At 41.5% G+C, this 27,262-nt stretch overlaps 1 protein-coding gene across 1 annotated transcript in view; it reads right to left on the reverse strand.

Moving 5' to 3' along the window:
- The window catches only part of slc4a1ap (solute carrier family 4 member 1 adaptor protein), a 138,605-nt gene that overhangs the window by 39,079 nt on the left and 72,264 nt on the right, over positions 1 to 27,262 (reverse strand). The window contains exons 9-10 of the mRNA XM_080192981.1: positions 21,121 to 21,232; positions 1,926 to 2,127 (exon numbers count right to left, since the gene is read on the reverse strand). Coding sequence (XP_080049107.1) covers positions 1,926 to 2,127; positions 21,121 to 21,232 — 314 coding nt within the window. The remainder of the gene's footprint in view (positions 1 to 1,925; positions 2,128 to 21,120; positions 21,233 to 27,262) is intronic.

A 27,262-nucleotide genomic window follows, 5' to 3' on the forward strand; every position in this document is an offset into this window, starting at 1 on the left:
AGACTTCACACAGACAGTGACCCAAGCTGGGAATCAAACCCAAGTCCCTGGCGCAATGAGGCAGCACTGCTAGCTACTGTGCCATGACTGCAGGAGGAAATCAGGGCACCCGGAGGAAACCCATGCAGACACAGGGAGAATGGGAAAACCCCACACAGACAGGTACACAAGGCTGGAATTGAACTCAGATCCTTGGTCCTGTGAGGCAGCAGCGCTAACCACCGTGCCGCCCACTATATAGATCATGTCCCAGTCATGTTTAGCAGTGCAATCTCCAGATGTATTGACTCGAGAGTTACCCAATCGTTGCCATTATGACTATATTTCATTATGTTGCTATATTTAACGATAAAAATGAGGATTGAACATGGTTTCTAGTGCTTGGGGAAATTGATTGAATTGAGTTTATGGAGTTTGACAGCACTGAGACGTTGAATTAACTTAGGATAATTTAGCAATCAATCACTTCAATAGAATCACTAATGCTTCTCATGATCTGTGACAATAATAGAGCAGAAAAAAAGAAAAGAAAGCTTCTGAATTATTCCCCTAGCATTTTGATTGTATATGATAGAGAGCTGCGGGTTCCAATAGCACCAGGATCTCTAACCTCACCATTTTGATGTGTTAAATTGGGTAGTGAGCGTTGTGAAACTATTAAACATCGATAGCATCAAAGCCATTCATAATGGTGCTCACAGTTGATGACTAGAGACTCTCAATTTCTAAAAGGGATGGCAAATCAGGAGCCTGAATTCGGTTGTCTCCTCTCTTCTCAAAAAAAACATGATGGCCGCTTGAAGCAACTCAACTGCTGACTGAGCTGAGATCAGTGAAGCCACATTAACTGGCATGACTCGCCCTGGTCCTCCACACTGACGTTATAGTTAAGAAAGCCGATCACCCTCTTTGCTTTCTTGGAAGAAAAAGGAAATTTGGCATGTCCGCTACGACTGTACAACTTTCTATGCTACACATTCTTTCTGGTTGTATCATAGCTTGGTATGAACATAAGAACATAAGAAATAGGAGCAGGAGTAGGCCATCTAGCCCTTCGAGCCTGCCCCGCCATTCAATAAGATCATGGCTGATCTGTCGCTGCTCAGTTCCACATTCCCGCCCTCTCCCCATAACCCTTAATCCCCTTGCTTATCAAAAACCCATCAACCCGCGTCTTAAAAATGCTATCTCCACTCACATTGTCTGCATCTTTAAGACTTGAATAGCAGGTTAGCTGTAAAGACTTGCATTCGAATCAATATTCTGTAAACTGTGTGTGATTTTATATGCCCTTCTCCGATCAGAACCTTCCACACACCTGACGAAGGAACACTGTTTCCGAAAGCTTGTAAGATTACTATCAAATAAACTGGTTGGACTCTAACCTGGTGTTGTGAGACTTCTTACTGTGTTTACCCCAATCCAACGCCAGCATCTCTACGTCAAGACTGCAAGGGTCATGAATGTAGCCCAGTCCATCAAGCAAATCAGCCTCCCATCCATTGACATCAGTCTACGCTTCCCGTTGCCTCAGAAAAGCAGTCACCATTATCAAGGACTCCACGCATCACAGACAAACTCTATTCCACCTTCTTCTCTTGGGAAAGAGATAAATCTGAGATCACCTATCAACAGACTAAAGAGTAGCTTCTTTCCTGCTGCCATCAGAATTTTGAATGGGCCTATCATATATTAAGCTGGTCTTTCTCTCCACCCTTGCTGTGACTGTAACAGTACAATATGCACCCTTTCATTTCCATCCCCCCTATGTACTCTATGAATGATATGCTTTGTCTGTATAGGGCATAAGAAACAATACCTTTCACTGTATCCCAATAAATGTGACAATAAAAAAATCAAGTCAAATCTGTTGGTTCATGCTGCCTTTCTGATGCTAGCAGTTAAGAATTTTGCTCTTAACTCACCATTGTCCTGCCTGGGACTTTCCACTAAATCGGTCGGATGTGACAGGTCAGCTTCTTGCTCCATTTCTTGCCCGTGGTTCCAATCAGCAGGCTGTTTCTTGCCTGGTTCCTCCTCCTCCTCCTCTTCCTCCTCTTCTATGACTTGGCTTTCCTTCATAGTAAAGAAGCTACTGGGTGGCTCAGGGCGTTTCGGTGGCAATCTCTGTATGGGAAGAAAAAAAATACGTAAACACAACTTTTTCATTACCATCAAGTGTTTGGAAGGAGAATTTGTCAATCGCTCCAGACAACTTATCCTTTTGAATAGAACAATACCATCAGATGCTTCCTCACCAGTTGCCTCAATTCATCAGAATTGCTTCTTGTTGCCTGTTGGATCAATTTTTAACCACGCAATTCAGTGTCCTTTCATAGAATCATACAGTGCACGAGGAGGCCATTCAGCCCAAGGAGTCTGCACCAATCCCAACCGGGTCCTACCCCCATGCATTTGCCCTAGCTAATCTGCCTGACAAGAAGGGGCAATTTAGCAATTCACCTAACCCGCGCATCGTTGGAGTGTGGGAGGAAACTGGAGCATCCAAACGCAGGGAGAATATGTAAATTCCACATAGACAGTGACCCGAGGCCAGAATCGAACCCAGGTTCCTGGTGCTGTGAGGCAGCAGTGCTAATCACTTTCCTTGCAACCTATTGCACAACCTTTTGGGTGAACAGGTTTGGGATGACCTTGTTTCTTTATCTTAATTTTCTGTCTCCTGGCATTTGAACGTTTTAACCCACAGCATCTACTTATATTTAGAAACAAACTTAACACAGAAAAACGCCCCAAGGTGCTTCACAGAGACATATGGAATTAAAGAAGAATGTGGGTGTTTAATCAAAGATGGAAATATTAGATGACTAAAAACACAGCAAAAATGGATTTTAAGGGTATTCTAACAGAGAGGGCAGTGAAGATTTGGAAGCTTTCGAATAATGAATTCCATTGTGTGGTTAAGACCATTTTGATGTTATGGAAAGGGAGAAAACCCGATGGGAAAGATTAAAAAATTGAGCCGTAGGAGAAATGGGCATTGGGTCTGGGAGGTGACAACACTCAAGGGCACTGAAGAAGAAATAGGAAATTGGCCAGTTAGTCTGGATGAATTTTCATCAATTCTCTTTATGGTCTTGAAGCCTTCAAGCAGATGATCTCAAAGTCTCTTCTTCTTTCAACTTTTCCCATTTTACTTGGGGTCACCACAATGCTTTTGATCACATTCCCTCCTGAGGGTCACCCATTCCTCTTCCAACCCTTCTGCACTTAAGTCTCTAGCCACCATATCCTTCCTTTCCTCCTTCTGCCTGGCAGTCCCATCTCCATCAATTAGCTCATCACATGCCCTCGCTCTTTCCATCACAACTAATCAAATGATTTTCAATTGGTTCTCGGCTACTTTTGCTGTCCCTTCCACAATCTTCACTGATCCCTGATGTACTGGTCCCTGGATCTTGTCTTTGTTTGTCAATCCACACATCCATTTCAGCATCTGCATCTCATTATTATCCAGTCAGGCTTCTTGACTTTGGGCCAAGTTTCTGCACTATTTAACAAAAATGGGCTAGCCTCGTCTTGGGCAAACTACCTGCATGATCATAGTTACGTCCCTGCCAGGTAAAGCCTGTCTCACAACTGTTACAGATTCTTCCTTTCAATTTCAGCAATACTTTTGTATCACATAATGCTTCACTACACTTCCTGCAATTATTCCACCAGTGCTAACCCATAGCTTTATCCCCAGTGTAATAAGACCATAAGAATTAGGAACAGGAGTAGGTCCTTCGGCCTCTTGAGCCTGCTCCACCATTCAATAGGATCATGGCTGATCCGACAGTTCCCATATCCATTTTCCTGCTCTTTCCCTGTCCCCCTTGATTCCCTTACTGATCAAATAACTGCCTGTCTCAGCCTCATATGTCCATCTTCTGCCACCATTGACCCCAGAGACATTTTTTCTAGGTTTTCACACACCATCTTTACACCTTCACTTGGACACTCTTCCCTAGTTTCAAACCTCAAAGTCTCCTCTTGTCTAAAGAAAATGTAGAAAGAAAACTCATGTAGGAGCCCAATTTGCAGCGGAAGCAGAGATTGTAAATGGTAATAAATTGATGGACACAATTTTAACAGACAAGGGTGTCATAAGCAAAGTGAGATCAGAGGCAAGATTTTCTAGCCTCCTAGCTGCAGGAGGTGACACTACGTTTGCTAGCAACAGGATTCTCTGGTCCTGCTGCTTTCATTGGGAATTTCCATTAATGTCACCCCATGCCAGCAGGAAACCCGCGGGCGGAGGTGCGCTGCCAGCAGGACTGGAAAATCCCACTGGCGTGAACGGCTGGAGAATTTCTGCCGAGGTCTTTCAATTTGTTTTTAAGTTAACATTTTTAAACTAATGCATGAGTTATACAATTGACAAGGCAATTAATTAATAAAATATATTCTACAATTGCAGATTCACCATGACAAGACACCAATCAAGCAAAGAATAAAAGAAACCACTTTGCAATTTTTAAGAAACACTAACACAGATCTGGGCACACTGTATATCAAAGTGAAGAAAACAAATCCCTTGGAGCTCTTGATCAGAGCCAACAATTGCAAACCCAATTAAAAGTATGAGCCAAGGCACAGATATGTGACAACACAAGTCAGATGGAGAGCATAACTCTCTTTTAACTTGCCTTGTTAAGTCTTAATCCTAACCGTAAATTGGCAGCCCCTACTATGTCAGCAGCACACCTCCAACTCTAATAGCTGCCATTGTCAAGACATCCCTGAATTAAGATTGCCAATTTGTGTCAGATCACTGCCACCTATGCTTTGTACACTCACACAAGCTGGTCTGGGCTGAGCCATTTTATGTTTGATCCCCACTACAAGAAGAACATTGCAAGTTTCATCACATCAGCCTGGACTGGACTGACACCCAGGTTCCAGAAGTGTAAGTTAATTAAGGAACATAAAACAAAAGAGTAAAATATCTTTACAGGGACATCAATAAGAGAAAGGAAGGCTATGGTGGGAACTGAACCGTTAGGATAATAACACAATAATAACAAAGACATGCTGGTTAGGTGCATTGGCTGTGCTAAATTCTCCCTCAGTGTACCCAAAGAGGCGCCAGAGACTGACAACTAGATGATTTTCATAGTAATTTCACTGCAGTGTTAATGTAAGTCTACTTGTGACACGAATAAATAAACTTCAAACACAGGTAATGATAGATAGATGACAGAAATACTAAATAATTATTTCGCTTTGGTGTTTACCAAGGAGATAGAACAGGCAAACATGACATCAAATGATGAGATGGATAATGAGATAAATGCACTTCAAGCTACAAAAAAGGATATATCGAATAAACTAAACAAACTCAAAGAGAATCAAGACCCTGGTAGGGATAGATTGTAGCCACAGACTTTAAAATAATCTACATGAGAGGGAACAGCCACATTGTTAATCATATTTAATACTTTTCAGTAAAGATGCTTTTGTCAAAGGACCAGCTAATGGAATTCTTCTATTTAGGAAGGGGGACAGAAAACATCCAGGGAATTACAGGCCAATCATCTTAACTTCAGTGGCAGTAAATAACGGAATCTCTCCAAAAGAGGGAGAATAGAAGAACGTGTAAAAACGAAAAATGTAATTGGAGAGTCCCTGGTAAATTAAAAGGAACCTAGACCGTTACTGTGATTTTTCTAAAAAAAAGACTTGCTTCTGAAGCAAAAAAAGGCTGCTACAAGTCACATGACCACAGTATCAACCTTCTGTCTGGCAGCTACCCCAAGGGTTATAAGAGCAAACTAATTCTTTTTTCAGCTGGTGGCATTTCATCTTTCATTCTACAGACCTCTTATTATGCAAACCAGGAGGCCATGTCAAAATTCATTAGGCTCCCAGAGCTGCTGAAAAACTCCTAACACATCTGGAACTGTCCAGGTACATTTCAAAAGGGAATCAAAGGAATGCCATTTGTATCTGATAAGCTCATCCACTAGCAGAGTCAGTACGTCCACCTTGAAAACGGCTTTCCAACACTAGACCTTCAATATGGATGGTCAGTGGCAACTAATGACTGGGGCATTTACTATCCTGAAATCAAAGCTAGTTCCAGACACTGGAGAAGCATCCTTATTTAAGTCGTTATGGAGAAAGAAGATCACATGACTCGAGTGATCAATCTGAAATCTTCATATACCTTTGAGAACCGAGAAATCCACTGTCTGCTGCTTTAATATCCAACAAGTGAGCCACCAAGAAACAGACCCCTTCAGGCAGGACAACGGCCTGTATCTCAAAGCCTGTCTCTGTTCGAAGACTTTGTGCCATTGAGTATAGAACTAAACCAGTCCATGTACCTATTATATCTTGTGCTATCCACACCAATTACACATTGAACCCTACAACTCCAGTCTTCAGCCAGGTGAACTCAAACTGTCACATGAAAGAATACCTCACTGAAAATTAAGTGAGGTAATATTTATCTCCATGGCTCTTGTACTGTAAAACTCCTTTGTTTATATCCCCTCCCTGTAGTGTGTGTGTGTATACCTGTGTCCATATGCTTGTGTGTGCATGTGTGTTCATGTGTGCGTGCTTGGTGTGTGCACACATATGCATGTATATGTGTGTGTGTGCCTGTGCTTGTCTGCACGCGCAATGGAGTAAGAAGTTGCAGATACTCATCTGTAATGTCCTAACCATGTTAGGTGTTGTGGGTTTTAAAGAAAAGAGATGTAATTTGCACATGCAGATTCAAATGAACAACAACAAATTTATTTAGGAGCTGTCACCTCTACACAGTACAAAATGGAACTAAAGAGCAGCCTGTGAAATGCCCTCATGACACCACCATTCAATCATGTGACCTGTTCCAACATCTCTCCCCCTTTACTTCTGTAGTCATGATAACAAATTACGATGACGTTACACACAGGAACAAAAATACACAAGACACAGTACAATGCACCATCAATAATTATACACAGTTAACAATAAAGTTAATTTGGAGGAGGTCTGTTCCTCTTTGGCTGTATATGATATTCTGGAATTTGGCTGTCCTTGTCTCATTCTGCATCATTCTCACATGATATAAGTTTAAGAAACATAGAACAGTACAGCACAGTACAGGCTCTTCGGCCCTCAATGTTGTGCCGAGCTATGTCCAAACCCAAGATCAAGCTATCCCACTTCCTATAATTCTGGTGTGCTCCATGTGGCTATCCAATAACTGCTTGGAAGTTCCTAAACTGTTCGACTCCACTATCACAGCAGGCAGTGTATTCCACACCCTAACCACTCTCTGATGAAGAATCTACCTCGGGCATCCCTCCTATATCTCCCACCATGAATCTTATAGTTATGCCTTATAGTTACTAAGTTTACATATTACTGTCACAAGTAGACTTATATTAACACTGCAATTAAGTTACTGTGAAAATCCCCTAGTCGCCACACTCCAGCATCTATTTGGGTAAAGTGAGGGAGAATTTACCATGACAAATGCACCTAACTCGCACGTCTTTCAGACTGTGGGAGGAAACTGGAGCACCTGCAGAAAACCTATGCAGACATGGGGAGAACGTGCAGACTCAGCACATACAGTAACCAAGCCGGAACTCGACTCAGATTCAACTAAGTCTTTCATAGTAGTATTCACAACACTAGGGAATAAAGAGATTAGTATTTCTGGAGATGATTCTAAGAAATAATTTTGAGATGCCAACAATTGGTCAGCATGGCGTCGTCAAACTAGTTAATCTTTGGTTTGAACTGTGTAAGAAATTGGGCCTGCTCTTGCAAAAACTACTGCTGGGACCCATTTCTTACTTGAGGTACAATTAGTGCTAGCAGTCTATCTCCTTGTTGAAATGGGCGCTGTTTTGCTCTCACTTTTCATCTAGCAATTTGAGATTGTTGTTCACGCTCTACTAACTGTGACGTTTGTGGAGGCAATAACAAATCAAGTGTAGCTCTCAAACTCCCACAAAATAAACTGTGAACGATTGTGGCTAACAAACTGTTCTGGTTTACCAAAGTGTACAAAGATTTCGTCAAGTTTTTCAATGGTTTGTTCAGTTGTATTGGATCTCATGATAACAACTTCTGGGCATTTTGAGTGGACATGAATTGTGATCAAGAACATGCAATTCTCAAACAGACTGACAAAATCTACAGGCAATGTTGGTTATTCCTATCTGCTGCAAGAGTGGTAAGGAAACTTTGGCCAAACCATGGGTTATAAGGGGAAAAACAGAGATAGTATTAGATTCAAAGAAGCAGCAAACAGGATGGCAAGAAAAAACAGTGGGCCTCAGGAATGGGAGCAGTTTAAAAGTCAGCAAAGGTGAACCAAAGGATTAATTAAGAAGGGAAAAATAGAGTATGAAAGTAAGATAGCGGGGAACATAATGTCTGACTGAAAGTTTCTATAGGCACGTAAAGAGAAGAAGATTGGCAAAAAGCTGAGGGAAGTCAGTAGTAGTAGAGAATTGGTTTTGAGGTAATTAATGGGATTGAAGGCAGATAAATTATCAGGGTCTGATAATCTTCATCCCAGAGCACTTAAGGAAGTGGACCTGGAAATAATAGATCCATTGTTGGTCATTTTCCGAAATTCTTTGGACTCTGACATGATTCCTACAGATTGGAGGGTAGCTATTTTAAGCCTGCTATTCAAAAAGGTAGTAGAAGGAAAATGGGGAACTATAGGCCAGTGAGCCTAATGTTGATAGTAAGGAATTTGCTAGAGTCCATCATTAAGGATTCCAAAGCTCAGCATTTGGAATCAGACATAGTCAGCATGAATTTACGAAAGGGAAATCACGCTCAGCAAATTGACTGGAATTCTTTGAAGATGCAACTAGTAGTGTTGACCAAGAAGAATTGGTGGATGTGATTTCTTTAGGCTTTCAGAAGGCTTTCGACCAGGTCTCTCATAGCAGATTAATATGTAAAGATAAAATGCATAGGATTGCAGGTAGGGTTTTTAAAAAATTATTCGTGGGACATAGGCAGCGCAGGCTGGCCAGCATTTATTGCCCATCCCTAGTTGTCCCTGGTGGATAGTTGAGAGTCAACCACTTTGCTCTGGCTCTGGAGTTACATGAAGGCCAGACCAGGTAAGGACGACAGATTTCCTTCCCTAAAGGATAATATTGAACCAGATAGGTTTTTCTGACAATTGACAATTTATTCATGGTCATGAGTAGATTCCTAATTCCAGTTTTTTTATTGAATCCAAATTCGACCATCTGCCATGGCGGATTTCAACCCAGCTCCCCAGAACATTAGCTGAAGTTCTGGATTAATAGTCTAGTGAAGATACCATCAGGCTATCGCCTCTTGAGATGGATCAAAAATTTGTTAGCAGACAGAAAGCAAAGAATTGGAATAAATGGGTCTTTTTACAATTGACAGTCAGTAACAAATTGGGTATTGCAGGGATCTATGCTAGGAAAGCAAACTGTTCTCACATTAATGATTTGGACAAGGAAACTAAGATGCATTATCTTCAAATTTATAGTTGAACAAAGCTGTAAAACCCTGCCCATAACTTGCACACGTAGATTTAAAATTGATTAACAACAGATTTATTGAGGAGCTGTTACCTGTACAAAGTATAAAATAAAACTAAATAGTAACCTGTGAAACATCCTGGTGACATCACCATCAAATCATGTAATTGGCTCTTAAAGCAGTCATGCAACAACTTAAATATATAACATCCTATTCTGGGTTTTTTGAATATGACAAAAAACCCTCTGAGTTAGTAATAGCATGAGTTTCCTATGAATTATTAATAAATTAATTTACACAGGTCACGGGATTAGAAAAATATGGCACCACATATTTTAAAAATAATTCAAAACACCTGATTGCACACTGCTCCTTCTGTGGTGAGAAGAAATCAGAGCAGTTAGCCATCTCCCCCTGTCTGCAACATAATAATGAAAAGACAGCATGGATTTCAAAAGGGAAAATCTTGCTCGGCTAACTTCATTGAATTTTTTGTGCAAGTAGCAGAGATAATAGACAATGGTAAAGCAGTAGACATCATTTATTTTGATTTTCAAAAGGTCTTTGATAGGATGACCCACAATAGTAATAAATAAAGTCACAGACTGTGGAGTGAGGGGACAAATGGCAGAATGAATTGCTATGTGGCTTCAAGACTGTTGTGAAGTTGTATTGGTAAGGTTAAAATGTGGTGTTTGACAAATGTAAATAGTGAAAAGAAATGCTAAAGCCAAAAGAAGAAATCATATAGCATTGTCTCTTTTAAAAAAGCAGGCATCTTTATGAGTGGATTCTAAGTTTCAGAGAACAGACTGCAGAAACAGGTCTTTGCAACAATTATATCAAAGTCTAGCAGTCAGCGTTCCAACCTAACCAAAACAGGCCTTTGAACTGGACCAATGAATTTAAAGCAAGCATGTGGAAACACAGAACTAACGAAATTCAAATGTGAGAATTGTTGACAGCCTCAAACTACTCAGATCACAGGAATACTATGAGATAATTCCAGGTACTTAAAGCTGGACAAGAGGGGTATCTGTTAGGGTATGCTTGCCACCTCTTAAGTTGGAAGGAGGGAAAGATGAGGCTCTCATGTAAATCCTGCAGTTTTTGTGTATGCCTTCATAGAACCACCATCAGAATAGAGAGAGATACCAATCCTGAAAGTGTTCCAGACATTGAAGAAAGGTTATATTTCCAAAGACGCCTGTTTGTACTTTACTTGAGCGACTAAATACTGTAATGGTTTATTTTATTATTCCTGGATGAGTCTTGTAGTAGCCGACCAGCATTCTATTAGAGTTTTATTCAGTTTGTTAATTTTAATAACGTTGTCACCAATTAAAAAATATATTTCTGTTAATTGTTCATGATATAGTGTGTCAGATCCTGCTTTAATTTACCGAAACCAATAACGTCCTACTACCTCACACACACTCGTATAAGATTATGAGGTGAGGTATATTGCTTTGGGTGTTTCCAAATCACACAGAGTGAAAAATCACCTCCACATCATAACAAGACCGAAAGCGGAGACTAGGAATAAAAGGTAGTTATTCAGAGTGACAGAAAGTGGGATGCAATGTTCACCAAGGATCGGTGCTGAAATTATTGCTGTTTACATTTTATATTAATGATTTAGACTTTGTAATCGGTTCCAATTTCCAAATTCATGGGTACAGTCAATACTGAAGAGAACTGTAACAATTACAGGAGATCATTAACATACATGCACAATGGGCAAATAATTGGCAAAGGATTTCAACAGATACAAATATGAGGTAGTATATTTGGTAGAAAGGATAAAGAAGTTACTTATCATTTGGATGATGCAAGTCTAAGTAGGATACAGCGATAACTATGTCAATCACTAAAAGTTGCACCACAAGTTGGCAAGGCCATAAAACAAAACCAGTGAAACACCAGATTTTATCCCAAGAAGGATAGAATTAAAAAGCAGACATTATGCTGGACCTATATCTAACCTTGGTTAGACCAGATTTCAAGTACTGAGTGCAGTTCTGATCACCCTTTTAAAAAAATGCAGTGGAGAGGGTGCAGAGAGATTTACAAGAATTACAACAAAAACACATGGGTATATCAGGTAAGAATTGACAGACCGGGTCTTTCTTCTCTTGAAAAAAAGGCTGAGGGGTAAAGTAACAGAGGTTTTAAAATGATAAAAGGTTTTGATAGAGTGGATACAGAAAGAATGTTTCCCCTGTGGGAAACAGCATAACTAGAGCATAAAATAGTAACCAAGGAGTCAAACATGGAATTCAGGAGAAACTTCTTTACTCCAAGTGTGGTTGGAACTTGGCACTGACAATCATAGTGAGTGGTTGGAATGAATATGTACAAGTTAGAAGCAGAAATAGGCCATTCCATCTCTTGAGCCTGCTCTATCATTTGGTAAGATGATATCTGATTTATTTGCAATCTCGACTTCCTTGTCCATTCCCTATATCCTTTGACTCCCATGTCAGTCAAGAATCCATCTAATTCAGCCTTAAAAATGTTCAATGATCATTGCTCTTTGAGGAAGAGAATTCCACAGACAGAATCGCATAGATGCATATAAGAAGAATGTGAAAGGGGAGACCAGACAAGCGGAAGAGTGAGAAAAGAATAGATGGTTCCCATGGTAGGTTTAGGTAAGAAAAGTTGGGAGGAGACTTGAGTGGAGCATGCTTACTGGAATGGAATGGATGGGCCGGATGGCCCGTATCTGTGCTGTATATTTTATGTAATTCGGCTAAAAAAAATCCACAGAGGAAGTGTAAAACTATTATGGTAACTTACACAGTCAATGGGCTTCAACATTCCATCTGAAACCAAAATGGACAAGCATTCGGGGAAAGGTATTGACTGGATGGTGAAACAGTGAATAAAGTCAGGATAATGTACAGAATTCAATTTTCTTTGCAGTTAAGGGGTGATTGCACGAAAATCACACTTTTATAAAAAATCAGCCTACTCTTCAGAGGTGAAAATGTAAGCCACTGACACCTTTTTAATGTTGAAGGCTGCAACCTCCGCCACTGAACGAAACTCCTCCAGTCATTTTCCCTACATAGGTCAAATCCGAGTGCTCATCTGCAAAACTTATGATTTACTTTCATACTTTGGAGGTTTGAGTGTCAAAACAGCTACTAAAATTAAATTTGACATTTTGTAACTAATGTCTGTGTAAGCATTTTGGAGCTGGGATCAGCTGAAATCCAAACTTTGAAAATGCTGAACGCTCAGCCTGATTAATGTACTGAGCGAGAGCTGAACACAGCCAAGGAGATGCTTCAACAGATGAATGAACACCCCACCAAAAATAAAGGGCCTTTTTTTTCACTGAAGCCCTGCCCTAGCCATGGATAGCTATAAGATTGACCATCATATTAATCTGCAGCATGCAGTAAGGATCCCCTGTGCTCAGCCCAGCTCATCAGTTTTCACTCTTCCCTTTGGTTTCGTGGTGGCATCTCTTGTCCCTAAATTTGAAGGTCATGGGTTCAAGTCCTACTTCAGAGATTTCAACACATAATTCATGCTGACAACATTGTGCAGTACTTTGATTTATTACTGTCACATGTACTGGGGTGTGGTTTCTTGTGCACTATACAGATGAAACATACCGTTCATTGAGTACATAGGGAGAAGTAAAAGAGAGAATGCAGAATATAGTGTTACAGTCATAGCTAGGGTGTGAAGAAAGATCAGCTTAATATAAGGCAGGTCCTTTCAAAAGTCTGAAGGCAGCAGGGGAGAAGCAGTTCTTGAGTTGATTGATACATGACCTCAGATTTTTGTATCTTTTCCTGACAGAAGAAGGTGGGAGAGAGAATGTCCGGTGTGTGTGGGGTCCTTGATTATGTTGGCTGCTTTTCTGAGGCAGCAGGAAGCATAGATGGAGTCAATGGATAGGAGGCTGGTTTGTATGGTGGACTGGATTACGTTTGTAGTTTCTTGCGGTCTTGGCAATACCAAGCTGTGATACATCTGGAAAGGATGTCTTCTATAGTGCATTTGTAAAAATTGGAGAGAGTTATAGCGGACATACCGTATTTCCTTAGCCTCCTACAACAGTCCTCCACGATCATCCTCAACACTAGAGCCCCACAAGGGTGTGTCCTCAACCCCCCCTACTAAACACCTCCTTATTCACTTTTGACTGTGTGGCCAAATTCCCCTCCACTTGATTTTCAAGTTTGCTGATGACACCACTATAGTGAGTCGGATCTCAAACAATGATGAGACAGAGTACAGGAATGAGATAGAGAATCTGATGAACTGGCGCAACAACAATAATCTCTCCCTCAATGTCAACAAAACAAAGGAGATTGTGATCGACTTCAGGAAGCATAGTGGTGAACATGCCCCTGTCTACATCAACAGGGGCAAAATAGAAATAGTCAAGAGCTTCAAGTTTTTAGGTGTCCAGATCATCAACAACCTGTCCTGGTCCTCCCAATGCCGACATTACAGTTAAGAAAGCTCACCAACACCTCTACTTTCTCAGAAGATTAAAGAAATTTGGCATGTCCGCTATGACACTCAACTTTTACAGATGCACCATACAAAGCTTTCTGGTTGTATCACAGCTTGGTATCGCTCCTGTTCTGTCCAAGACCGCAAGAAAATACAAAGAGTCATGAATGAAGTCCAATCCATCATGCAAACCAGCCTCCCATCTATTGACACTATCTACACTTCCCACTACCTCGGGAAAAGCAGCCAGCATAATTAAGGATCCCGTATCTTCTTCCATCGGGAAAAAGATACAAAAGTCTGAGGTCAGTATCAACCGACACAAGAACAGCTTCTTCCCTGTGGCTATCAGACTTTTGAATGGACCTACCTTGCATGAAGTTGATCTTTCTTTACACCCTAGCTATAACTGTAATATTACATTCTGCACTCTCTCCTTTCCTTCTCTTTGAATGGTGTGCTTTGTCTATATAGCACGCAAGAAACAGTACTTTTCACTGTATACAATACATGTGACAATAATAAATCAAAGCAAATCAAATCTTAGGAAAGTGGAGGCCTTGATGGGCTTTCTTAACTATAGCGTCAGTGTCATGTCTCAGATGAGCCACTAAAGTGAGATCATCTACTTTCTTGAGCCAACGTAATACATCCAAAGGCATTATTCTGCCAGAGTCCTGGCATCGTTTATCCTCAATCAATTCTTGCACTCTATTTTATAGCTGTTTACAGGGGCTTGCTACGTGTAAATTGGCTGCTGCAAATCGGAGTGTCTACACTTCAAACATACTAAATTAATTGTAAAGCTGTTTGGGATGTCCTAAGGTTGTGAAAGGCTTTATATAATTGCAAGTGTTTTGTTCATGTTATTCAGATGATTTTGCCCCAAGCTAGAAGATATTACACTGCAGCAATATCCAAGTGTGTCACATTAGTACAGATGTGATTTGAACTTGATTACCCGAGAATCCAAGGCCTTAGTTGCTGCAGTTCTTTATGAAGCTATACAGAGTCTCAGTTTATCTATTTACTATAGCCTGAAAGCATGTATCCACATTCCACAGAAAATATTAAAATGTTGCACCAATTTAGAAAAAAAACATAAAAATGTAAATTATTCTTAAAACATTCAGAACAGTCTATTATTCATCAGAACTATAAGATAGAGCTCATGAAATTTAGGACGGTAATTTATTTTAGACAATGGAGTCAGAAAGCTCAGGTTGTGAATGTTCAATTCTTTTTACACAGGTATTTGAAAAAGAGATGTACAGGCTCTATGCATTATAAGAGGGTTGGCTTATGAGGAGAGACTGAGTAGACTGGGGCTATACTCATTGGAATTCAGAAGAATGCGAGGAGATCTTATGGAAACATAAGATTATGAAGGGAATAGATAAGATAGAAGCAGGGAAGTTGTTTCCACTGGCGGGTAAAACTAGAACTAGGGGGCATAGCCTCAAAATAAGGGAAAGCAGATTTAGGATTGAGTTGAGGAGGAACTTCTTCACACAAAAGGTAGAGAATATGTGGAATTCACAGCCCAGTGAAGCAGTCGAGGCCATCTCATTGAATGTTTTTAAAGCAAAGATGGATACATTTTTGAACAGTAAAGGAACTAAGGGTTAATTCCACAGTGTTAATCACTGTGCCACCATGTCGCCCCGATATTGTACTGTACTTCTGGAAAAATTGCAGGCTGCGAAAATTTACTTCCTCTCCTTCCCGATGTCTGTTTCACCCCTGAGGTGAAATGCTGCCCACAATCACCATTTTATGTCGAGAATACAAAATGTAAATTTCTGTACAGGAAGCTCCCACAAACAATGATGGGATAATTTTAAGCTTATTCCTTTTTAGTGACTTTGTTCAAGGGATAAGCATTAGTCAGGACTCCCTGCTCTTTGAATAATAAGGGGTCTGCCAAAGTTTATGGAGCCCTCAATTGTTGAGTCAGAATGTGATCCTGTACCTGGCAAAATCCTTTAGAACTTCTGCAATATGTCCCAGTTTCCTTAAAAATAATGTTTGCACAAGTGTGTTATAGCCTTGCGTTTGATTTATAATAATGTCAGAAGAGTTATGGCAAAGTAGTAAAGTACTGGACTTTCTGGAGAGAAGGAAATTCATCATATATGTTATTTTGAGCAGAAAGCAAAATGTTACCGCTGCTTTCAAAATAGAGTTAAACAGGGCAACCTGTAGTCAAACATCCTACATCAATAAACCGTGCATACAGCACGTGTAAATTTGACTGCTTGTCTTCATGATTTATCTTAGCTACAAAGAATGTTTCATTCTAAAATTAAATAAAGTCAAGTCTGTGACACAAGTAGAATTAACCTCTGGGGGTCAGGTTAGAAAGCCATTTTATGCAAAGGGCTTGGATCATGCATTCAGCCAATAAAAGCGAAGCTAACGCCAACTATGTGTGTTCCCTCCAATTCAGACGGCGCAATATATCCCACTAAACAGCTTTCATCCTGCCATTAGTCTTACTGTTTCTTCCCACTTAAACCGATTTTTCTTATTATAGCACATGGCTTTGAACATTAACACTCATTACACTATTTTCTATTCCAATTTACTTTTCTATTGTTCAAAACTGTATTTCTAGCAAAACTCCCCTTCCTTGATATCTTCCAATCCCTATTTCTCAATTTAGTGGCAATGGGTTTCAGCCACGGCTTAATGACAGCATGAGTCAGATCATTTATGTCTCACTCCAGAAACTGGAGTGTAAAATCTAGGCTGAAGCTTCAGTGCTGTTGGAACATTAAACTGTGGCCCTAACATAAGAACATAAGAACGTAAGAAATAGGAGCAGGAGTAGGCCATCTAGCCCCTCAAGCCTGTCCTGCCATTCAATAAGATCATGGCTGATCTGAAGTGGCTCAGTTCCACTTTCTCGCTTTCTCCCCATAACCTTTAATCCCCTTGCCTACCAAAAACCTATCTACCCGCGTCTTAAATATATTTAGCGAGGCAGCCTCCACCACTTCAACGGACAGAGAATTCCAGAGATTCACCACCCTTTGAGTGAAGAAGTTCCTCCTCGACTCCGTTCTAAACTGCGCCCCCCCCCCCCCTTATCTTGAGGCTGTGCCCTCTAGTCCTGCTGTCCCTTCTGAGTGGGAAGAACCTCTCCACCTCTACCCTATCCATCCCCTTCATCATCTTATACGTCTCAATAAGATCCCCCCTCATCCTCCTAAACTCCAATGAGTACAAGCCCAGTCTATTCAGCCTCTCTTCATAGTTCAACCCCCTCAACTCCGGTATCAGCCTAGTGAACCTCCTCTGCACTCCCTCCAAGGCCAAAATATCCTTGTGCAAGTGCGGCGACCAAAACTGCACACAGTACTCCAACTGCGGCCTCACCAGTGCCCTGTACAGTTGCAGCAAGACCTCCCTACTTTTATATTCAATCCCCCTCGCTATGAAGGCCAGCATCCCATTTGCCTTCCTGATCACCTGCTGCACCTGTAAGCTGGGTTTTTGCAACTCATGCACAAGGACCCCCAGGTCCCTCTGCACCGTAGCATGCTGCAGCTTTTCGCCCTTTAAGTAGTAGTCCCTCCTACTATTATTCCTGCCAAAGTGGATAACCTCTCACTTGCCAACATTGTATTCCATCTGCCAGGTCCTCGCCTACTCGCCCAGCCTATCTAGATCCCTCTGCAGACTTTCTACACCCTCCGCACAATTTGCTTTTCCACTTATCCACTTGTCATCAGCAAATTTTGACACCCTACACTCAGCTCCCTCCTCCAGATCATCGAAATAAATGGTAAATAGCAGAGGCCCCAGCACCGATCCCTGAGGCACTCCACTAGTCACCAACCGCCAATCCGAATTGCACCCATTGACACCTACTCTCTGCCTCCTATTTGACAGCCAATTCTCTATCCACACTAACACCTTACCCCCAACTCCATGCCCCCTAACCTTTTGTGCGGCACCTTATCAAACGCCTTCTGAAAATTGAGAAACACCACATCCACCGGTTCCCCTCCGTCCACCGCACTAGACACATCCTCGTAGAATTCCAATAAATTCGTCAGACACGACTTCCCTTTAACGAATCCATGCTGCGTCTGCTCTATCAAACAAGTATTCTCAAGATGCCTCGCTATTTCTTCTTTGATTACAGATTCAAGCATTTTTCCTACAACAGACGTTAAACTAACCGGCCTATAATTCGCTGCCTTTTGCCTGCTACCCTTTTTAAACAGTGGCGTAACATTAGCCGTTTTCCAATCTTCCGGCACTTGCCCGGAATTCAGTGAGGTTTGGAAAATAATCCACTATCACCTCCACCATTTCCTTCAAACATGCTTTTGAGTGATCATGAAAGCCTCCATGGATCCTAATTGAACAAGAGTATGGCAACTATTACCTGCAGTACAGACTGATCCGTGATGGATCCAACTAAAGAAGCTTCATTGTCTGATTCCTGAGATGAAGAGATTGCTTTATGGGGAGAGGTTAAAGCAGATTGGGTCTACATTTATTGAGATTATAAGAATGAGAGGGTTCTTATTCAAACATGTAACATTACCACAAGGCTTAACATGGCAGATGTTAAGAGGATGCTTCTCCTTTTGGTTGGGGGTGGCAGAGGGAATCCAGAATTAAGAAGCAGAGTTTTAAAATAAGGTTTCTCTCATTTAAGTCAGATATGAGGAGGAATTTCTTCTTTCAGAGGGTTGTTAACCTTTGGAATTCTCTTCCACAGAGAGCATTGTCGGTTGGGGTCATTCAATATTCAGATAGACTTTTGATCATTAAGGCAGTGAAGGGTTATCAGGGGTAGCAGGACATGGAGTTAAAGACACGATCAGATCAGCCATGATTGTATCGAATGGCAGAGCAGACTCAAGGGGTCAAATGGCGCACTCCTGCTCCTATTTCTTATGATTTTATGCCTCCTTCTGGTCCAGATAACCAAACTCAACTTCATTTGCTTTCACCAACTTTTTATCCATTTCCTTCCTTCTTGTGCCCTATCGGTGATTTTGAAGAGAGGACAAGTTGGTAGAAACCAATCTTCATTGATGGAAAACGTAGCCAATTCAAGCTCACAAATGAAAGGAATGCTGTGATACAACCTGGTTAACCTCAGACATGTTTTCAAGTGTCTGTACTGGGGAGCAAATTCACCTAGAATGCTCAAAGGGTGATTGGAAAGAATTTTCTAAGCCTCTTGTGCTTAATAGGAATGCATAATTTTAAGATGTTTCTAAATGCGGATTAGGCACGGTAACAGCAAACATTTTTAAGTACACAAAATCTGAAACAGTCCGGAGAAAATGTCTACTTCATTAACTGCCCTAATCCTTCTGCCATTTATAAGAAAAATCATGCCCTTGAGGCACTGGCATGACTTAAGCCCTTTAGTTTAGTTTAGTCCCTAACGTCACAATCTTGTGAAGACCGGAAAACTAAAGTCAATGTTAAAAAAATAAATTGGGCCAAGTTCAGTGCTTTGATTTACCTAACCAAGATCCAACAGGCAAATCCTGCTGGGAATATCTAACTAACTGCTCATCGAGAGAAAAAGAAAAGACACTAATTAGTAGCCACAGCAAGATCCCAACAGTGACTATCGGACACACACAGACCACAACTTATCTTAGCCTGTGGCTTTTTGTGTTCTCCCGTCTCATAAGTAATTTAAAGCTCTGCAGCTAAAAAGGTTTACTACCTCTTTAGTCATAAATAATTCAGATGATAGATTTTTGTGTTAAATAATCAAGCCTCTTGTCAGGCGGTATAAATATCTCATTTTACAACCAGGACAGCCTGTGGGGATTTTTAAATTCTTAAACATATAGTGATCCAATTTGTTTTTGCAGGGACACTCAGCCTTAAATCACTGCCACAGGAAGAAAGTGAGCAAATAACCATTGTAGGGAGGTTTGCTGAAGGAACCACACCATCAAAAGTCACCAGATGCACTTTGCAACTGAACTGCACCATTTTTGTTTGTTACGCAAGAATATTAAGGGACAGAGAGATAAGTTTGATGGATGATACTGAAGTACAGATCAGACATGATCTCAATGAATGGTGGACCAGGTTAGGGGAGCTGAAAGGGCAACTCCTTTTCCTAATTTGGTCCAACATTTCTGTGGATCCTGCATTTTAATAATGAAAGGATACAAGTGGCTCCTGTGGGACATGAACATTGGCAAGGACCTGTTGAGCTAAATGACTGGCTTCTGTGCTGCAAGTACTACATAACTTGCTATAGAGCATTGTTGAGCTCAGCAAAGTCTCAGGACTGAATCGACAAAGGCAGTTTGCACCAAAGCAACTATATCTCTACCAATGATAACTTGGTGCCTTCACACAACCAAGTTCAGTAATTCTTCTAAATTAGAGCCTTGGCAAGTTCACTATCTCAACAAAAATGTGAATGAAATAAGATAAAAATGGATGGAACAGATTAAGCAATGAAACTTCCATTGCATTGCTTTTAGAAACTTCTAAAATTGTAACAGAGTTAGGCACAGTAGATTCAGAAAGAATGTTCCCAATGGTGGGGGAGTCCGGAACTAGGGTCACAGTTTGAGGATAAAGGGTAAACCTTTTAGATCTGAGGAGAAATTTCTTCACCCAGAGGATGGCGAATGTGTGCAATTCACTACCACAGAATGTAGTTGAGGCCAAAACGTTGCGAGATTTTAACAAGAAATTAGATGAAGCTCTTGGAGCTAAAGGGAACAAGGAATATGGTGGAGGGGGGGTGGGTGAGATCAGGATATTGAATTCAGTGATCAGCAATGATTAAATGAATGGCGGAGCAAGCTCGAAGGGCCAAATGGCCTACTAGTTTCTAAGATTAATGCAAAATATCATGAATGCTGGATTCAAACAAAAACAGAAAATGCTGGAAAATTTTAGCAGTTCTGACAATATCTATGGAGAAAGAACTGAGCAAACATTTTGACTTGAAATGATGGCTCTATTCTCTCCCCACAGATGCTGTCAGAGCTGCTGAGATTTTCCAGCATTTCTGGCATTGTTTTGGTTGCCCAGTTATAAAAGAAAATATTAATTGCCCCGTATTGTCCAAACAGGGCTGTGGCAAAGGGTGTTAGGACATTTTTTAACATAAAAAAACACATTGTGTTCACTCACCCCAATGGTACCAGTCTTCAGTTTAAATTTCTTTCCTCCTTTCATTGCTCCAAACATGGGCATAGCAATTTTCTTCGGTTTGGATTCTGTGTCTCCAGCCTGATCCACATTCCTTAAAATAAAATGATTTTAACATCACCTTAAATATTTTTATTAAGGCTCACTATTCAGGGAAAGCTTTTAAGTATGAGTTATTGCTCTTGTTAAGTTGTATCTGTACGTGCTTTCATTCCGAAACATTTATAGGGCAGCAGTGATTAGCACTGATGCCTCATAACACCAGGGACCTGGGTTTGATTCCCAGCCTGGGTCACTGTGCAGAGTGTGCACATTCATAGAATCCTTATAGTACAGAAGGAGGCCATTTGGCCCATCGGTCTGAATTGACCACAATCCCACCCAGGTCCTATTCCCATAACATACACATTTACCCTGCTAATACCCCTGACACTAAAGGGGCAATTTAACATGGGCAATCAACCTAACCCACACAGCTTTGGACTGTGGGAGGAAACTGGAGCACCTGGGGGAAATGCATGCAGACGAGAAAAAAGTGCAAACTCCATACAGACAGTGTGACCTGTGACTGGAAATGAATCTCGGTCCCTGAAGCTGTCTTTCCATGTCTGCGCGAGTTTTCTCCTGTTTCTTCCCAGGAGTCTGAAAGACATACCGATTTGGTGCATTGGTCCTGCTAAATTCTCCCTCAATGTACCCGAACAGGCACCAGAGTATGGCGACTGGGGGATTTTCCACAGTAACTTCATTGTAATGTAAGCCTTCTTGTGACACTAATAAATAAACTTATTTTTATAAATACGATTTCTACTGCAGATCAACACTGCTTCCGCAAGAGCAAACAGCCAAATTGAGACTTTGTGACCATGAATAATGTTAATTTTCATTTTGAATACAAGACAAATATTTTGGTGGGTTCTCTGACAGTTGCACAATGTGATGCTTAGGGAGTGAGATCAGGAATGCAAATCCAAATCCAAATTGGAGATGGCTTGACACAGTGGAGAGCCACAATTAGACTTGGCAACCTTGGACTGGGATAGAGTTGTCAGCGGATTTGGTAGCCGAGCTAATTGTCAGACAACAAGTATATAAGTGCTGGGTGAGATCCAATGCTAATGAAATAGCCTGTCGCTAGGCCATTTTGGCCAAGGTCCAAAATACCCCCACACATTTGGAACTGCGCCTCCACATAAGTCATCACCACCTTCAGAATAAGCAGGGAAGGTTTCCCTGATGACTGAAAGCTTATATATCAAGCAGCTGAATCATAAAATGTCAGCTGTGGCTCAGTTGATAACACTCCTGTCTCGGAATCAGAAGGTTGTGGGTTTAAGCCACACTCTAGAGACACAAGTACAAAATTCTACAAGGCATTAAAATTGTGCAAGGAGAGAAACTCATACGAGGAACACGTGATTCACAGATTGTGTGAACACGTGTGTACTCCTAAGATGCAAGTGATGTTTTCAATGCTGTATTTATAGCCTGTGTCCAGCTGTCCTGAGAAGGTGGGGGCGGTTTCTGGTAGGTTTATTCAAAAGCCAAGAAAGGAGTCCTCACATTTATCAAATAATTTACTGAATGGAACTTTATATCCAATGCATAGAGATGGCTGTCTAGCCATTAGAAACTCACATTCCAAGGGCTATCATTGAGAAATTAGGAAACATATCGATACCTCAGAATATCATATTTAATACTGCAGTCAGCAGTTATTGAACTGCTGTGGGCTTTTATATGATGGCATTAGGAACAGAATTCTAGGATTTGTGCCCGGGAATGATGAAAGTAAGGTGCCACATGTCAGGAAGGTGTTTTGCTTGAAGTGAACGTGTAGATAATAGTGTTTCCATGAACTTGCTCTTCCTAACTTGATGGCACAAGTCCAAGGACTGGGAAGTGCTGTTGCAACAAGCTTGTGGAGTTTTTTGTAGTGCATCCTGTATATTCTATAGTTAGCGTGCTGCTGTTGTAAGGTGTAGATATAGAGCACAGGACCACTGATCAAGTGGACATGTTTTGTCCTGGAACGTTGCCCTTGAGGTTTGTTGTAACCTTGAGGTTTGTTGCACCTATCCAGTCAAGTGATAAATTAAGATCAGGTACACTGGAGTAATTTGGGTATAGCAAGAGGATTAATTAGACAACGCTGGGGGGCCAGGCTGGCACTGCCAAGATGGAAACACCAGAAGGGCACACCTCCTCTTCTCCCAACCCTCTGGAGGGCCTTGATTGCCACCCTTCGCTCCAGCAGTGCGTGGCTGTCTGCTTTCCATAACTGTGAAGCTTCAGTAAACCCCATTGGAGTGAAACATTCCTGGCCAGGGAGGAGGGCACACAAAAGCAGTACAGCGGGCTGGCACCCCAACATTATTACACAAAGGTGGATGGCAGATCTGAAGAATGCACAAGATATAAAAAGCAGCAAAGAAAGACTAAATGATGAGTAAGGAGAGAAAAATTAGAATACAAAGCTAGCTTGAAATATTAAGACAGACAGTAAGAGTTTCCATAGCTACTTAAAGAAAAAAGAAATTGCCAAAGTGAAGGTTGATCCTATAGAAAGTGAGAAATTAATAACATTGATAATGTTGGGGATAGCAGGTGAATTAAAATATGGTATTTTGTGTTTCACTAGAGGGGACACAAGGAAGATCCCAGAAATGGTTGTAAATCTGGAATGGAAAGGTGGGAAGCACGGTGGCACAGTGGTTAGAACTGCTGCCCCGCAGCACCAGGGACCTGAGTTCAATTCCTGATTGGATCACTGTTTGTGCAGAGTTTGCACATTCTGCCCATGTCTGTAAGAGTTTCGGCTGGGTGCTCCGGTTTCCTCCCACAGTCTGAAAGACATGCTGGTTAGGTGCATTGATCCAAACAGACATCAGAGTGTGGTGACTAGGTGATTTCACAGTAACTTCACTGCAGTGTTGATATAATCTTACTTGTGACTAATAAAAACAGAACTTTAAAACCTTAACTCAAAAAAATTACAGAAGAACTGGTATTGTTCAAATTGTTGCAGCTATGGGTTCACAAGTTCCCAGGTACTGAGGGATTTCATCCCAGGGTTTTCAAAGAAGTGGTTAGTGAGATAATAGATGCGCTGGTTTTAATTTTTCAAAATTCACTAGATTTGGATATGGTCAGAGGTTGCAGAGCTCTGAGATACAGAGGGATTCTTCTGTCCTAGAGTATGAATCACAAAAGATTCAGTAGTAATTAGCAAAACTAACAGAATGTAATGCAAGGTTGAGAAGGTGGGCTTTCATAAATAACCTCAACCAGTACAGGAATTGAACCCGCACTGCTGTTGTTCCGCACCACTAATCAGCTGTCCAGCCAGCTAAGCTAAACTGACCCCCTTCTTCGATTCCACCTGGAAAGTACTAACCTTTAGAACATAAGCTTCATGGCACTAATTGAGTGGTGTCTCCTCTGGGTTTTGGCTCACCTTGTAATATTGCAATTTAAGAAAATAAACTCTGCAGCTAAATAGTTAACTGCAAAATTTGCAGCTTGTAGGAATAAAGGTTGGAAAACACCTAGTCAAGCACAGATTTTCAGTTCCTTGGCTTAACAATCACATATAACGCAAACAAACATCGAAGATAGTTGGGAGAGTGAGAATGGACGCTCAAGGGGTTACTGAAACTGGACGTCATTAATAAAATATCAATGTAATGGCAAAATCAGGAACAAATCCTCAAATGTTACTTCTTTTGCAGGGGAATCCTGCTTCCAAATTACATATCTGCTTGTGGGAGGAAATTAAGATGCACAATAAGCCAAGGTTGCTGGACCATGGTTAACGTACGGGAAATCATAGCTTTGTTTATAGCCATTCCAATCCAATTTGATTGAATTTCATGTTCTTCTAATCATTAACTCCAACATTATATGAAATCATATAAATTACACATAGTATGGTCAAAGGTGCATTGCCTGCAGCACTGCTTTTGAGTGCAGCGAGCAGCTCATTGGAAACACCTAAAGCTTTCTGCCCATTCATGTCAATAATAGAAAATTACTTTTTTTAAATTTGTTGTCACATGTATCAACATACAGTGAAAAGTATTGTTTCTTGCACACTATACAGACAAAACATGCCGTTCATAGAGAAGGAAAGGAGGGAGTGCAGACTGTAGTGTTACAGACATAGCTTGGGTGTAGAGAAAGATTAACTTAATACGAGGTAGGTCCAGTTAAGTTCTAATGGCAGAAGAGAAGAAGCTTTTCCCAACGGAAGAAAGCGGAAGAGACCATGGGCCCTATTTTACCATTCTGATTCTAAGTGCTGGGCGGACTTGAAACTGGGAGCGTTTCAGATCTGACTTTTAGACCTGTCCTCAGGCGCCCCTCAGATGCACCCTGTCTGCAAAAATATCAGCAATTCTGAATCGTGCTGCACAAGCCTGTGGGCGGGTCTTAACCCACCCAAAACCCAGCAGCTCTGATCGGCGCCTTCAACTGCACGAGCAGAAGAAAATAGACAGAATGCCACATCCCCGCCAAGCGGGAGAATGCCTCCCCCGGCTCTCACAAACATTGTCTCACCCTCAAAACATTACTGCCACTCAGACCAATCATGCGCTCTTCCATCCGCTCCCCCCCAGTCGCTCTCAGGCAGACTGGCAGCGGACCTCCCCCTTCACCCCCCACTGATTCTCAGGCAATGTGGCAGTGGACCCCCCTTACCCCTCCACAATCTCAGGCAGAGTGGCAGCAGACCCCCTTCCACCGATCTCAAGCAGAGAGCCGTCGGACGCTAGGCAGCTCCCTCCTCACTAACTGGAGCACCCAATCAGACTTTTATGGAGCATGTCTATTTCGCACTGATTCTGGATGGACAAACGTGGTGTTAAAGGGGGAAGTGCCAGTAAGGTTGGGCATGCAGTCCATTAAGTTGATTTAAATGCAATACATTTAAATGGTCGTCGCGCCTGTTCCTGGTGCAGTCCCAATTGTGGCTATTTTCGGGCCTTGGTAAAAGGGGAACTGGCACGGAGGTGACTACTCGCCTCATGCCTGACTTTAGCAACTTCTTGCACCCGAAAATGGGTGCAACACAATGGTAAAATCGGGCCCTATGTTGTGGTGTGTGGGGTCCTTAATTATGCTGGCTGCTTTGCTGAGGGAGCAGCAATGGATGAGAGGCTGCTTTGAATGATGGACTGGGTTTCATTCACAGCACTTTGTAGCTTCTCATAGTCATGGACAGAGCAGGAGCCATACCAAGCTGTGATACAACCAGAAAGAATATTTTCTATGGTGCAGCTGTAAAAGCTGGTGAGAGTCGTAGCTAACATGCCAAATTTCCTTCATCTTCTGAGAAAGTAGAGGCATTGATGGGTTTTCTTAACTATAGGGTCAGCGTGGAGAAACTAGGACAGATTGTTGGTGATCTGGACACCTAAAAACTTGAAGCTTTCAACCATTTCCACTTCGTCCCTGCTGATGTAGACAGGAGCATGTGCTCCATTAAAATTCCTGAAGTCGATAACTATCTCCTTCATCTTGTTGACATTGCAGGAGAGATTATTGTCATTGCACCAGTTCACCAGATTCTCTATCTCTTTGCTATACTGCGTCTCATCATTGTTTGAGATCGACCCATTACAGTGGTGTCATCAGCAAACTTGAAAATCAAATTGGAGGGGAATTTGGCCAGTCATAGGTGTAAAAGTGTGGTAGGTGTCTGAGGACACAGTATTGTGGGGCACCGGAGTTGTGGATGATCGTGGAGGAAGTGTTGTTGCCTGTCTTTACTGATTGTGGTCTGTGAGCTAGGAAGTTCAGGATCCAGTTGCAGATGGAGGTGCCAAGTCCCAGGCTGCGGAGTTTGGAGATGAGTTTTGTAGGAATAATGAAGTTGAAGGCTGAGCTGTCGTCAATAAATAGGAGTGGATGTCGTCAACAAATAGGAATACATTTCCTTGGGTGGATGCAGCTGTTACTAGGGGGCATAACTATAAAGTTCATGGTGGGAGCTATAGGAGGGATTTCCGAGGTAGGTTCTTTACTCTAAGTGGTTGGGGTGTGGAATGGACTACCTGCTGTGATAGTGGAGTCGGACACTTTAGGAACCTTCAAGCGGTTATTGGATAGGCACACGGAGCAC

The sequence above is a fragment of the Carcharhinus amblyrhynchos genome, chromosome 7, assembly GCF_965287045.1.
Source record: "Carcharhinus amblyrhynchos chromosome 7, sCarAmb.v2.hapA, whole genome shotgun sequence".
NCBI lineage: Eukaryota > Metazoa > Chordata > Chondrichthyes > Carcharhiniformes > Carcharhinidae > Carcharhinus > Carcharhinus amblyrhynchos.